The sequence below is a fragment of the Scyliorhinus canicula genome, chromosome 5, assembly GCF_902713615.1.
Source record: "Scyliorhinus canicula chromosome 5, sScyCan1.1, whole genome shotgun sequence".
NCBI classification, from domain to species: Eukaryota; Metazoa; Chordata; class Chondrichthyes; order Carcharhiniformes; family Scyliorhinidae; genus Scyliorhinus; species Scyliorhinus canicula.
In genome coordinates this window covers 30,665,115-30,679,115 of record NC_052150.1, presented here as the reverse complement: position 1 = coordinate 30,679,115, position 14,001 = coordinate 30,665,115, and the positions used below count along the sequence as shown (strand labels likewise).

The following is a 14,001-nucleotide window of genomic DNA, read 5'->3' as shown; positions in this document are numbered from 1 at the left end:
AGTTCACCTTGGGATGGAGGGGCAGCTGGTCCAAGCCCCGACTGCCCTTGCATCATCTGGCTCTGCCAGCCCTGGTGGTTTCCCCATGCTCCGCACCTTGTGTTGACGCCCTCGGCAATGCTCCTCAGTGATTGGACCACGCTCTGCAGTGCCTCAGAAATTCCCACCTGCGACTGGGACAAGCTCCACAGGGCCTCAGCCATGCCCATCTGAGAGCGGGCCATGTCCCGCAGAACTTCATCAAGGTCAGCCTGATACTGGGTCACATCCCCTAGAGATGTGGACATTCTGCCGAGACCCTCAGCCATGGCCGTCACCGACTGCGCGACGCCTTGGAGCCCTTCAATCATGGTGCCGCTGTCGTGTACCAGACTTTCAACTGCGGTCGTCACCCTAGCAGTGTTGGCCTCGGTGTCACGCATTGCCAGCGACCTCTCCTGCGCCCGTGGCCTCTGGGACTCCTCCAATCAGCTATGGATCTGCTGGACATCTCCATCTGAATGTCCCAGCTCCTCCCTATCATCTCTATCAGCTCCAGGTACCTCTGTACCACAGTCTTAGCATCAGGCTGGGACCCAGTTTTTAAAATTTTTTAAAAATAAATTTAGAGTACCCAATTATTTTTTTCCAATTAAGGGGCAATTTAGAGTGGCCAATCTACCTATCCTGCACATCTTTGGGTTGTGGGGGTGAAACCCACGCAAACACGGGGAGAATGTGCAAACTCCACACAGACAGTGACCCAGGGCCGGGATTCGAACCCGGGTCCTCAGCGCCGTAGGCAGCAATGCTAACCACTGTGCCACCGTGCTGCCCGGCTGGGACCCAGTTGGGTCCTGGGATCCAGCAGCCCTCTGACTGCTGTCTCCCCTGGGGGTTCCTGCCTCCACCTGATGTGCATCATCAGCAGTGCAGTGCTCACTAGATTGCGCCCCCGAAGCCTGTCCACTAACATTTCCCTCCTAGGTGTGTGTCTCTGCGCTGGTGGAGGGTGGGGATGACAGCTGTGACGTGGCCATGGTTGCATTTTTGGATCTCTCCTCTGAGGTGTTCTCCTGGGAGGCTCGAGAGGGGGCCGTCTGGGATAGGGGCCAGCGCCATTGGCTGGAGGACCTGCGGGAGAATGGACATGTGGTCAGTAGGAGGGATGGGTCAGTCAGTCAGGAAGGCAATCACTACTTACGTTTGACAGGTCTTGTGGGTGGAGCACGGTGGTTCCTCACCTCTGCGGCGTCCGCCAGCCTCTGCGTTGGTGACCGCCCTGTCCTCGGCCACACCGGTCACCTCCAGGGCCCATTCTTTGGAGGTGAGGATTCTCAAGTCTGGCAGCCCACCGCCAGTCTGGGCTCTCTCCCAATGGTTGTGGAAGGATTTTTCCTGAAGAGACACAGAGAGGGCATTGTTAGCCACACGCATGGTTCTCAGTGTTTGGGGGGCCGGGGGATGTGAAGGTAGGGTTGGGGGGGGTTGAATGGGGATATGGGTGGAGCGAGGGTTGGCGGTTGCATGGGGATTTGGAGGGTGGATGATCCCTTGGGAGGGGGCGATGGTGTCTACTCATTTGTGCCCCCCGGTGTAGGTCGTTGACCTTTTTCGGCACTGAAGGCCAGTCCTCCTGGTCACACTCCCTGAGTTCACAGCTGCTGCCACCTCATCCCAGGCAGCACTAGCTGCCCTATGGTTGACCCTCCTTAGCCTTCAGGGGAAGAGGACAACCCTCCTGGCCTCCACTGCGTCTAGCAGCCGGCCCAGATCAGCCTCCCTGAATCTTGGGGCTGGTCTCCTTGGTGCCATTGTTACGAGCTGGCGGGGGTTGGCTGAGAAAGTGCTGCTTAAGTGCAACTCGACCTTGCTAACAAGGGGCTAACGATTGCGGTCCCGGTGAATCAGCTGGCAACCCTTCATTTGTGGCGAGAAGCCCGTGAGGCCTCATTAGGTGGACCAATTAACATTGAATAGCATTGCTAGCCTCGCTGGGCCGGGCACCAGGAAGCTCATGGCAATTTCCGTTCGTTCCCACACTTAGAAATTGTTCCGGGAATCGCGTCCATAGAATACTGACTTGGACGGTTATTGCCATTCCTTCAACATAGATGATCAAAGTCCTGGAGCTATCCTACTTAAACAGAAATGTGGGACTGCATCACAATATGAAATTCTGCAGTTCAAGAACAAAGAACAATACAGCACAGGAACGGGCCGTTCAGCCTTCCAAGCCTGTACTGGTCATGATACCAACCTTTGCCAAAACCCTCAGCACTTCCTTGTGCCGTATCCCTCTATACCCGTCCTATCCATGTGTTTGCCAAGATGCCTTTTGAACGCCGTTAATGTATTTGCTTCCACAACCTCCCCTGATAATGCGTTCCAGGCACTCACTCTCCTCTGCCTAAAAAACCTGCCTCTCACATCCCCTTTAAACTTTGCCCCACGGACCTTAAACCTATGCCCCCTGGTGACTGACCTTTCCACCTTGGGAAAGTGTGCCTGCCCATCCACTCTATCCATGTCCCTCATAATCTTGTACCTCCATCAGGTCACCCCTCAACCTCTGTCTTTCTAAGAAAAACAGTTTGTGTCTATTCAGCCTCTTCACATATCTAACACCCTCCAGACGAGACAGCATCCTGGTAAACCTCCTCTGCATCATCTCCAAAGCCTCCACATCCTTCTAGTAGTGTGACAACCAGAATTGTGCGCAATATTCCAAATGCAGCCTTACCAAGGTTCTATACAACTGTAGCATGACTTGCCAGTTTTTATACTCAATGCCTCATCCAATGAAGGCAAGCATTCTGTGGTAGTATGACTAGAGGTACTACGGTACCTGGGGATGTGAGCTACCATTGGTGGAGAAGGCTCGCTGCTCATTGGCCCAAGTGTTTGCCTTTTCATTGGTCAAGACGTAAGGTAGCTCCGCCCAATGAGGCAGTGTATAAGAACCTGTGTTTCCCAGCAGCCATCCTTCTTTTTGTACTCGAGCTGCTGGGGAAACATCTTGTAGACTAAAGCCTTCAATTCGGACTACTCCTTCGTTTCTGTAGTTATTGATCACACATCACATTCCGTATGCTTTCTTGACTACCTTGTCCACTTATGTTGCCACCTTCAAAGATCTGTGGACCTTCATGCCTAGATCTCTCTGATTGTCTATATTCCTAAGAGTTTTACCACTTACGGTATATTTCCCCTCTATGTTAGACCTACCAAAATCACCTCTGTTGAACATCCAGACCATCACATAGCTGAGAGGCTTTCACACATTGAATAATCCAGTTCATCTGTGGAGATATTTTAGGCCTGAAACCAATCCCACAATAGATATCTTATAATCCCATGTTCAGCGAAAGGTGTTTTAACCCATCCTCGCTCACCCCACAGGCTGCCCAGAACACTGAGGAATCCACCACTGTGAGATCCCATTCCCATATGTCCCAGCATCCTCATTGTGCCATGAATCTTCACCGCAAGTCATGAATGCAGTCAGTATAACTCCCGAATAGGGTGTAAGTATCCCAGATAGGCTAATATTCATTGTGGCAGTGAGGAGGGAGAGGTAGTGGGGGCTGATGGCTGCAGATGGGACTCAGTACACTGCCCCTGAAAAGAGTTTGTGGGCAGTCTCTTCTGAAAACGAGCTCTGTGAAAAGCCCACCATTTTGATTAGAACAGAGAAGCATGGAACCCCGACAGTGCAGAAGGAGGTCATTCAGCCCATCGAATCTGCAACGGCCCTCCAAAAGAACATCCATCTAGGCCTATTCCCATGCCGTATCCCCACCTAACCTGCACATTTTTGGAGACTAAGGGGTAATTGAGATAGAAAGAGTCAGAGACCTCATCTCATATGAACTTGTGCTCAGGAGCAGGAGAAGCATTTATCCCTAGAAACATGTGGCACTGTTCTGTGTGATCTTTGCCGATCTGGTTGTGCTCTCAGTTCCACTTGTCTGTCTGTCCCAGTGTCCTGCCCCCGCTTCCTGTAAGGACTTCATCCCATTCTCCCAGTTTCTTTGCCTCTGTCACATCTGCTCCAATCATGCTACCTTCCAAAATGGTGCATCTGACATGCCTTCCTATTTTTCTTGAACTGAGGATTCTCCTCCGCTGTGTTTAACTAGTTGTTCAACCTGTCCCACCCACCTCCCACACCGCTGCCCTCACTCTTTCCCCTCCCTCCCAAAACCATGATAGGTTTCACTTTGTCCTCACTTTTCATCCCATCAGCCACCGCATTCACAGGATCATTCCTCCACCTTTTCCACCATCTCCAGCATGTTGCCACCACCAAACATATCTTCCTCTCACCTCCCCATGTCAGCGTTCCACAGGGACCTCTATGGTGCCCTGGTACACTCCTCCATCACACCCAACTGATCAACCCCTTCCCACAGTATCTAGCAATGCAATCTCAGGACGTGCAACATCCTTTACTTCTTCCCTCATCACCATTCAAGGCCCCAAAAAAGAAGTAGCATTTCATTTGCACTTCTTTCAACTTGGTCTATTGCATTTACAGCTCCCAATGTGGCCTCCTCCACACTGGGAAGGCGAAACACAGACTGGGTCACTGCATTGTGGAACACCTTTGCTCAGCCCGCAACCATCGCCCCGTACATCCTCTCACTTGCCATTTCAGCTCAGCATCTTGCTCTCACGCCCACATGTTTGCCGTAAGTCTGCTGCAGATTTCCAGTGAAGCCCACTACAAACAGGAGGAACAGAATCTAATCTTCCAATTAGACACTTCACAGTCTTCTGGACTCGACATTTAGTTTAACACTTTCAGATTATAAACTCTGCTCCATCTTGACTCCTCTTTCAATCACGTTTTTTTGCCCCAACCTCCCACAGGACTATCCGCCACTTGTTCTTAAATTTTGCTTTCACAGAACTCTGACCCTTATTCTGGGATGAACACAATGTGTTGTTTTACCTTTATGACAGTATCAGTACCCTCTATAATCTTTAACACCATCACTAACACTCCCTTTGTGTTGTCCTCATGATAACTTTGTCCAAACCCTCGTATATCCCACCGATCACAGATCTTCCACTCTCCTCCACCTGTCTCAAACAGTACAAAATCCATAATTTTTCACCCTCGCTTCAGCTCTGAAGAAAGTTATATGGATTAGAAACACTAGCTTCGGGGGTGATTTTCTGGTTGTGATACGCCAGGTGCAAATCCCACTGTGATGGGAAAATCCGGCATGAGGCTATAACGGGATTCACAAAGGTACATAATGGTTTGAGATTTCCCGGAACCTCCCCTCTGGCACCAATCGGAAGCTGACTTAAATGCATTTGAATGCATTTCAATCTCATCAACAATGTTAAAGTCAGGTGTCCCATCCTCACGGAATCGTCCTGGCCACCAGCGAGGTGGTAACTGGGCACCAATTACTATTGGTTCTGACAAGCGTGGGCCAATTACAATGGACTCTGAGAGGGAGGAAGGAGGTGAGTACCTTCTCCACTTGCCTCCGCGGAGCACAAATGCACATCAGCCATTGGCCAGATGCCGTAGGGTGTCCTTCAACCGAGCTGGGGGTCCAGGGGCTTGGGCTATGCTGGAGGTTGCCAGGTCGGCGGTCTCCCTGGGGCAGGGGTTGTGTTGGGTCTGTGAAGTCTTGAAGACTGCTTTCTTTCAGGCAGCTGCATCCTGTCTGCCCTAAAATTTTTTCATAAGATAAAGCCATTCTGCAGCTAGTCTCTTGTTGAAGCATTTCACTCCCCTTGAAGCTTCACTGTTGCAGAATTCCTCCTTTGCATTCCACACTCTATTGACTTCTACGAGTCTCTGCGGGTTAGCCAGCTGCTGTCTACTTCATAGGACTTATAGAGATTGTTTGTTTGCATTGAATTTCACACCACATTAACTCTCAAGAGCTTCCTCGAATGCACACCTGGGGCCTGGCTGAACAGCCTTTTTACAATGGTTTTTTTCACATTCCATTATGAAAGAGCTCTGTGGCCCACTTGACAGCTTCCTCGAATGCACACCTGGGGCTTGCCGGGGTTCTCAGAGGCTATTGTGTCCCTTGGAAGGTCAGGTACATGGCCCTGCAAAGGGACCGAGTCTGAACTGGGCGGAACCTGAAGGAAGAAAAGCCAGGGTTAGTCCCATGGGGAGACCCATTGGGATAGCCCCAATGCCCAGATGCCAGCGATTCTGTGGTGGGGGCAGGTGGGAAGTTGATTCCAGCAATCCTTGGGGGGGGGGGGGGGGGAGGGGGGGGGATGTTGCCAGTGATCCTTGGGAGAGAGTGGGGAAAGTTGCCAGAAATCCTTTGGAGGGGGAGGGAGTTGATGCGAGCGATCATTGATGAGGGGATCCTTGATATCCTTGGTGAGGGAAGGAGGTTCTTTAACTTCAGTTTGAGATTGCGTGGGTGGAAGATAGTGTGGATTGTAGATTGCACATCTGTGGTTTTCAGAGGAAACTGTACAGTGAAAATTGCAATTGCTTTCAAACAGGTGTAATTTCTATCAGTGGGATGTCCAAAACATCATTTGTGGGCTTTAGAGCAAAAGGCCTAAAGCTGCTGGAGTTATTTGGAGAGGTGGAGTACCTTTTTGGAGAGGTGAAGGTACCCCTTCAGGAGAGGTAAAGTGCCCCTTTGGGCAAGGTCAGTTGCTCTTTGGGAAAGGTACATTACCCTTTTGGGATTGTTAAAGGTTGACATGATTGTGCATAAAAAATGGATAAACTCAGTGAAACTGTCAAGCCGTCAAGGCATTTAAATCTCTCACCGTTTAAAGTTTTGTGGAAAATAAGTTTGCAGTTTAAAATAAATCAGAACCTGCAATTTCACTTTCTATTGACATAAGCCTGAGGGTGATCATTTTAGGAGAAGGACTGCATAACTGCTTCCACTATCTACTATCACATTATGACAGTAGATGTGGGGGTGTTGGGGTGGGGGGGGGGGTAGTTTATTGACAGCACCAAGTAGTTTGTCTTTGATGTGGAGTTATGCATGCAAATGTGTGATTTGATAAGGTATTTAATACTTTGAGGCAATGCTTGTTTTTAAAAAAATTAAGTAGTTGAAGGAATGTTTTGAATTGTTTTATGCATCAGCACGTTTTTAAAAAGTAAGTCTGCTATATAGATAGTGAGAACTTTTTACATGGTTCCTTAGTTGGCATGAAGCTTGTAAGATCAAAAGGTGGTGGGTGGGGCGGACACGGATATGCATGAATGGCATGAAGTAGGCATAAGGTCTATAAAGGACCATGGGTTGTGAATATAGGGACATAGGTAAGCATAGAAGCTATGAAGGACCATGGGAATGGGTCACGAAGCAAAAGTTGGCACGCATGGTTTGATGGGCCATGAGGGTAGGCAGGGGCATGAAATGGCAAGTCTGCTATATAGATAGCAAGAACTTTATTTTATTTCATTTGACCATGCTTCTTGAGGTGGCATGGAAGTGTATGGTGGGGGGGGGGGTTCATTTTCATTTTTCAAATGAGTGTTGAGGGCTGTTTTTTTATTACAGCTGGGACAAAGTCCTGAAGCAGCAAGGTGACCCTTTTAAACAGGCCATTGTGGCACCTGATAGACCCTGTGGCTGCATCTGCAGTAGTCCATCCGTGCCCCCACCCTGCTCCACCACCTCTCCCCTCCCAACCTCACCATCTCTCCCAATCCTTTGTGTATCGTGCTTCACCATTCCATTCCCATCTGTCTGTCAATTTAGCTAAAATTCTCTCTACCAACACTTGCAAATTGACCCTACCATTTCTGATTTTCCTGTTTCTTATTTCTTCCTTTCACTTTGCAAAGGAAAAATTAAAAACAAGTTATTCACTTTGACATTTACCGTACAAAATGTGAAAAAAATACTGACTTTGGATTGTTCATACTTTAGAGGATCCAGCGTGTACGGTCGACATTGCTGTGGGATTTGATATCTCAAGAAGGACCGGATCAAGGAACATATTTGCTAGCCAGCCAAAGTTACAGGCAAAGCTTCATTCGATATTTCACGAAATTGCTACCATACATAACATCAGCTGTGCATCTGCTGCCAAGCTAAATATCAGAGTGGGTTTTCATGTAAAAAGCAGCACTGGCCAGTCTATCTTTGAAACTGAATTTGAAGAATACAACTCAGATATTACAAATAAACTATTAGCAATTCAAACAGATGCCAAAATTGATCTGAGTGCTGCAAATTTAAAATCATTTCCCGACGTATTCAGTGGTTCAGAAGCAACGGCAAAGGTAAGGATATTTTTAACTGCATGTGCAACACTTTTAAATCTATTAATCTTAAACCTTTCCAGCATATTGGGCGGGGTTCTCCTGTCTGCTAACCGTGATTTCCGGCGCGGCGTGCCCGGTTCCCGCTGCCGGCCAATGGGATTTCCCATTGTGGCCATCTCACGCCGTTGGAAAATCTGCAGGTGTGGATGCACTACCGGCGGACGGGAAGATCCCGCCAATGGAGAATTCTGCTGATTCTATGTAAAAGGCATGGAGTGACACATGTGACTGCTTGAAAACACTGTAGTGGTTTGGGTTTTGCATGTGTTGCCTGCGACATGGCAATTTTGTTCATGATGTAGCAATCGAGCTACATTCAGATGGCTTCCCTGACTGATCCAACTTGCAAATGCATTGTTTACCATTCTATTCTACAGACCAGTGGACCAAAGTTTGTTGTGTCTCTTTTACCTTAACTGCCCTCAGCTGGGTGATAGTCAGAAACTGTAATTACCCCGAGTGCCTCAAGGTCACAATTGTTGTTTGAGTGCTGCAGGGAAAGCCAGATATTGTGGGTTATAAATGAAATAATCATATTTGTTCCATGGTTTTAAGGCTCCTACTCCCCCCTGCCCCCCACCCAGTCTATAGTTATTCAAGCTGTGAGCCATAGGCCATAAATGTCTTATGAATTCTGCATGTTTAGTCCATAAATCTAAGTGAGTTACTTGTGGAAAAACATCCTAAAACTCATGGGATGTGCTCTTATCTGAACTTGTCGTTTTTTTGCAATGCGAAGATTATCAATCAGGTGATTTGTTTGTGAATATAGGGTAGCAGTTAAGTGTCTGAGGGAGTTGGAAAGAATGTGAAGAGAGAATGAGAGAAACAGATTAGAGATGGCAATTGCAGAATCACAGTTCTAAATCTGATGAGGGCCTCATCCTGTTCGTGTCAGGCAAGGTGGGATCCTACTTCATGGGTCCCATGTTCCCATTGCACAGTTCTGTTCTCAAGTTCATTAACTCTTTTGCACCCTTCCCCCAGCCTAATGAAGCCCACCCCCCACCTCCCTCAACTTCCTCACTGAGACCCACAGCCCCAGACTTACCTGGCTCCTCAGAAGATTGGGACTGCCTGTAGTTCCAGCATTTGCCACCACTCCCAGCTGGCACCTTTGGGACTATTGAGCTTCTTGCTATTCAACTGGCTGACAGATCTCCAGGTTGGGACTTCCTCTTGAGAAAAGGGCTGTAGCCCCACCTTAAAACAATTAACGCTGTTCCCAGTGTTAAATTGCTGTGAGGTTGCAGTCAGGATGTTGGGTGTGTTCTTGCTGATCTTAGGGGTGGAGTAGGGACTGCAGCACCATGTAGAAACTAGCCTAAGCAGCTCAGTATCAAACATGACAAATGGTATGGAGCTGGGGCTATATCTAGCACTGAGGAAGTATTGAACCTAATACAAGAAGATATTAGAAAACTTGCAGTCTGGTTAGCTAATGAATTTTAACATAGATAAATGTGAGGTGATGCATTTAGTAGGAGAAACATCACCATTACCTATACCTTAAGGAATATGAAACCAAATAGGGTTGAAAGCCAAGGGTTATAGGTGGTCACATCATTAAAAGCAGCATTGTAGGTCAGCATAGAAATTGCAAATGCTCACAAAGCAGTGGGATTTACTTCTAGAGATAGGGCATTCAAAGTAGTGGTTATTCAAAGTAGTGAAATTATGTTAAACTTCTTATGGTACCCTGGTCAGATCACACTCTAGACTTTGTGGTCTCCATAGAATAAAAAAGGCACAGAGATACAGCAAAAAAAACTTTACATATTGGACCAAAACTGAGAAATTATTGGGAAATACTGTACAGATCAGAGCTTTTTTCTTTAGAAAAGAGAAGGTTTACAGGTGGACCTGCAGGTACCAACAGTTGCTTTAACACTGATACAAATTCGCTGAAAATGTATTATTCTTCTGTTCCTTCTATTACTTTAAATATAAATTAGCAAAAATAACTGTCTCTTTACTTATAATCTTTACATAGGTATTGGTGTTATTCACGGATGGATTTGATGACACTGCAACGGTGCTTAAACAAGACTCAAAAGAACTTAGCGATAAAGGTATTTTCATTTTCATTTAGATGCTTATCTTCCAATGATTTTGTGGGACTAATTGAAAGGAACCTGTAGATGTTGAATTTCTAATTGTGTTGGCATTCTATGGAACATGCATAAAATGTCCAAAATGGTAAGGCAGACTGCAAGTTTTCTTTCCCAACAATGCTGATGAAGGACTGGAACAATGGCTCAACATGAGCGACTGTAATTCATGAGACATTCTTGTCATTGATTGTAATGGTTGGAACATCAAAAGTGGCATAAGAAACTGGAACAATAATTCCCACTCCTATTCCCCCAATGTGTTTTGAATTATGTGAGATCCAGTGCCAGGAGTGCTGTCTCGCAGTTTCGAGATCAAACTCTGAGGTGCAAAGGATTGATCTGTAATCTGGAGAGCTGAATTGCTTCTTGCAGAATTATTTACGGGAAAGATTGGCATTAGTGCAAAACTGTAAAACAGGAAGAATTTCTGAACGTTATGTTAAAATTGCAGTTTGGGTCACCTAGCTGCATGTTTTTGAATCTGACTTAGAAATTCCTCTGCAGTGCAATGGAGTAGATTTTGAATTGGGTGGAGCTGTCTCCTTCATCTAGCCTGCACCTTGACCCTACTACTCAAATATTTACATGCCACTGGAGTATTTATGGCACCAATGGGCAACTGCCTCACAACAGAATATTTGACTGTGGCACCTATGGCTGTAGAATAACTGGGTCAAAACACCCAGAGTAACTAATATGCTGCTATCGATTGTGCTGTGATTTGGAGGGAGGAATTGCTTTTGGGAAAATGGCTTTTTTTAAATGATAAGCTCCACCCCACTTGCAACCCTCAGGAAAGCTGGATGCTAAGAAAACCCAAGTGAAAAGACTCTAGTCACTATAATTGTTATGATGCAAATGGCAGGAAATGTATCATGTCATCTATTTTCCTAACTTGGGTCTAATTATAATATTGTGTCCAATTTGCCCAGATATCTCTCCCAGGATTTACAGCTCTTTTCAGTTTATTTTATTGTTGCACCATACAAGTGTATGTAGTTGATGAAGGAAGTGATGTGAAAATGTAATTGAATGTGTAATATTTGAAACTCTCACCCCACAATCTTGTGCATTATATTTAGCACAATTTTGGAGTTTTTCTGCACAATTATTCTTGATTCATCTTGGTCTTATGTGATTGTTGCTTTCATTGTTTCAAGTCTATCATTTTACCCCATTTAGGACTTGAATTTTGCCTTCAGAGAGATGTAATTAAAGGAATAGAAGTGACTTGACGTTTACGTAATAATCTGTATTTTACCTAGCCCAGAGCAATTGAACACATTTCTGAAACATCCAAGTAAATGATGGGTAATATTGTTTGGAAAGAAGATTCGCAACATTCTGCAGAGACATTGCAGAATATGGTGCATGGAGTAGGATATGCATGAGAAATGAATTTCGATAAAACATTACACCAAAATTCTACGGCCATTGGGATTCCCTTTTCCAGCAGACAGTTTGTGAATTTCCCAGCGGTATGGGCCGGCTTCAATCTAACAATCCTGAATCTAAATGTGACGAGGGGCACCGTGGGTTTTGAAAAGTATCAGCAAATCTTACAGCATAGGCTGGTCGTTCAGCTTTACGTGTCTGTGTCAACTTCTTCGGCAGCAATCAAATTCCCTGCTCTTTTCCTATGGCACTTTAACTTTTCCTTTTCATGTATATGTACACAATTCCCTTTCAAAAGTTACTCCTAAATCTGCTTCCACTCTCCTTGCTGGCAATGCGTTCACATTATAACAACTCATTATACATTTTTTAAAAAATCATCTCCATCTTATTATTTTTCTTATTGTTTTGAATCTAAATCCTTTACTTCCTAACTCTCCTGCCAGTGGAAACTGTTTCTCCCCAGCTACACTCTCAAAACCTCTCAGAATGAAATCTCCTCTGAATCATGTCTGAGGCCTTGACATCCCAAAGTGTGTTAAGAACTGAACATAATGGGTGGTGTTTTATGGAGTCTATTAAAGTGAGATATCTGATGGACAGGGTTACTTAATTAAAGAGAGCCAAAATGTTGGTTCCTCAACAGCTTTGTGAAGCTGCTTTTGAGGTCATTAGTTTTCTCTGTTGAACTCTGCAGCACAATGATGTGGAGATGTCGGCGTTGGACTGGGGTGGGCATAGTAAGAAGTCTTACAACACCAGGTTAAAGTCTAACAAGTTTGTTTTGAATCACTAGCTTTCGGAGTGCAGACGGGAGGCTGACACCGAAGTTCAGATCATGGGATCCAAGGAAATCTGGCAAATCGTATCCAGAATTGGCTGTGTGGCAGGAGGCAAAGGGTGATGGTTGAGGGGTGTTTTTCTGTCTGGAAGCCTGTGTCCAGTGGGGTCCTGCAGGGATCAGTGTTGGGGCCCTTGCTGTTTGTGGTTCATATAAATGATTTATTCATGAATGTAGGAGGGTTGACCAGTACGTTCACAGATGATACGAAAATTGGTGGAGTGGTAAATAGTGAGGAGGATAGCATTAGATTACAGGGGGGTATAGACGGGCTGATCAGTGACAAATGAGGTAATGCACTTGGGCAGGACAAACAAGGCAAGATAATACATGATAAATGGCAGCACCGAGGATTAGAGGGATCTTAGTGTGCATGAACAATGGTCCCTTAAAGTAGCAGGGCAGCTAGATAACGTGGTTAAGAAGGCATATTACATACTTGCTTTTATTAGCCGATGCATGGTGTTTAAGAGCAGGGATGTGATGCTGGAACTCTATAAAATGTTGGTAAGGCCACAGCTAGAATATTGTGTGCGTTATGGAATCCACATTATAGGAGGATATTGCCTGGGCTGGAGAGTTTTAGCTATGATTGGATAGACTGGGGTTGTTTCCCTTGTAGCAGAGGAGACTTGGGGGTGGGGGCATGATTAAGATGTATATAATTATGAGGGGCATAGGTTAGAATAGACAGAAAGAAACCTTTCCCCTTCGTGGAGGGATCAATGACCAGTGGGTGTAGATTTAAGATAAGGGGCAGGACGTTTAGAGGGCATGTGAGAAAAAGCTTGTTCACCAGAGGATGGTAGGTGTCTGGAACTCACTGCCTGAAGAGGTGGTGGAGGCAGAGGTCCTCATAATATTTAAGAAGTATTTTGATGTGCACTTGTGATGCCGAGGCATGTAAGTGCCAGAAAATTGGATTAGAATAGTTAAGTGGTTGTTTTTGATCGGTGCAGATGTGATGTGCTGAAAGGTCTTTTCTATGCTGTAGATGTCTATAACTCTTTCCAGAACTTGCAACTGCCAGAAACCTTTGAGCCCCCAGCTCAGATTGAGAGCAGCACGGTAGCATTGTGGATAGCACAATTGCTTCACAGCTCCAGGGTCCCAGGTTCGATTCCGGCTTGGGTCACTGTCTGTGCAGAGTCTGCACATCCTCCCCGTGTGTGCGTGGGTTTCCTCTGGGTGCTCCGGTTTCCTCCCACAATCCAAAGATGTGCAGGTTAGGTGGATTGGCCATGATAAATTGCCCTTAGTGTCCAAAATTGCCCTTAGTGTTGGGTGGGGTTACTGGGTTATGGGGATAGTGTGGAGGTGTTGACCTTGGGTAGGGTGCTCTTTCCAAGAGCCGGTGCAGACTCGATGGCCGA

General features: G+C 46.1%; 1 protein-coding gene across 1 annotated transcript in view; it reads left to right on the top strand.

Moving 5' to 3' along the window:
* The window catches only part of LOC119965888 (collagen alpha-6(VI) chain-like), a 204,048-nt gene that overhangs the window by 48,185 nt on the left and 141,862 nt on the right, over positions 1-14,001 (top strand). Inside the window, exons 9-10 of the mRNA XM_038796853.1 lie at positions 7,881-8,236; positions 10,272-10,350. Coding sequence (XP_038652781.1) covers positions 7,881-8,236; positions 10,272-10,350 — 435 coding nt within the window. The remainder of the gene's footprint in view (positions 1-7,880; positions 8,237-10,271; positions 10,351-14,001) is intronic.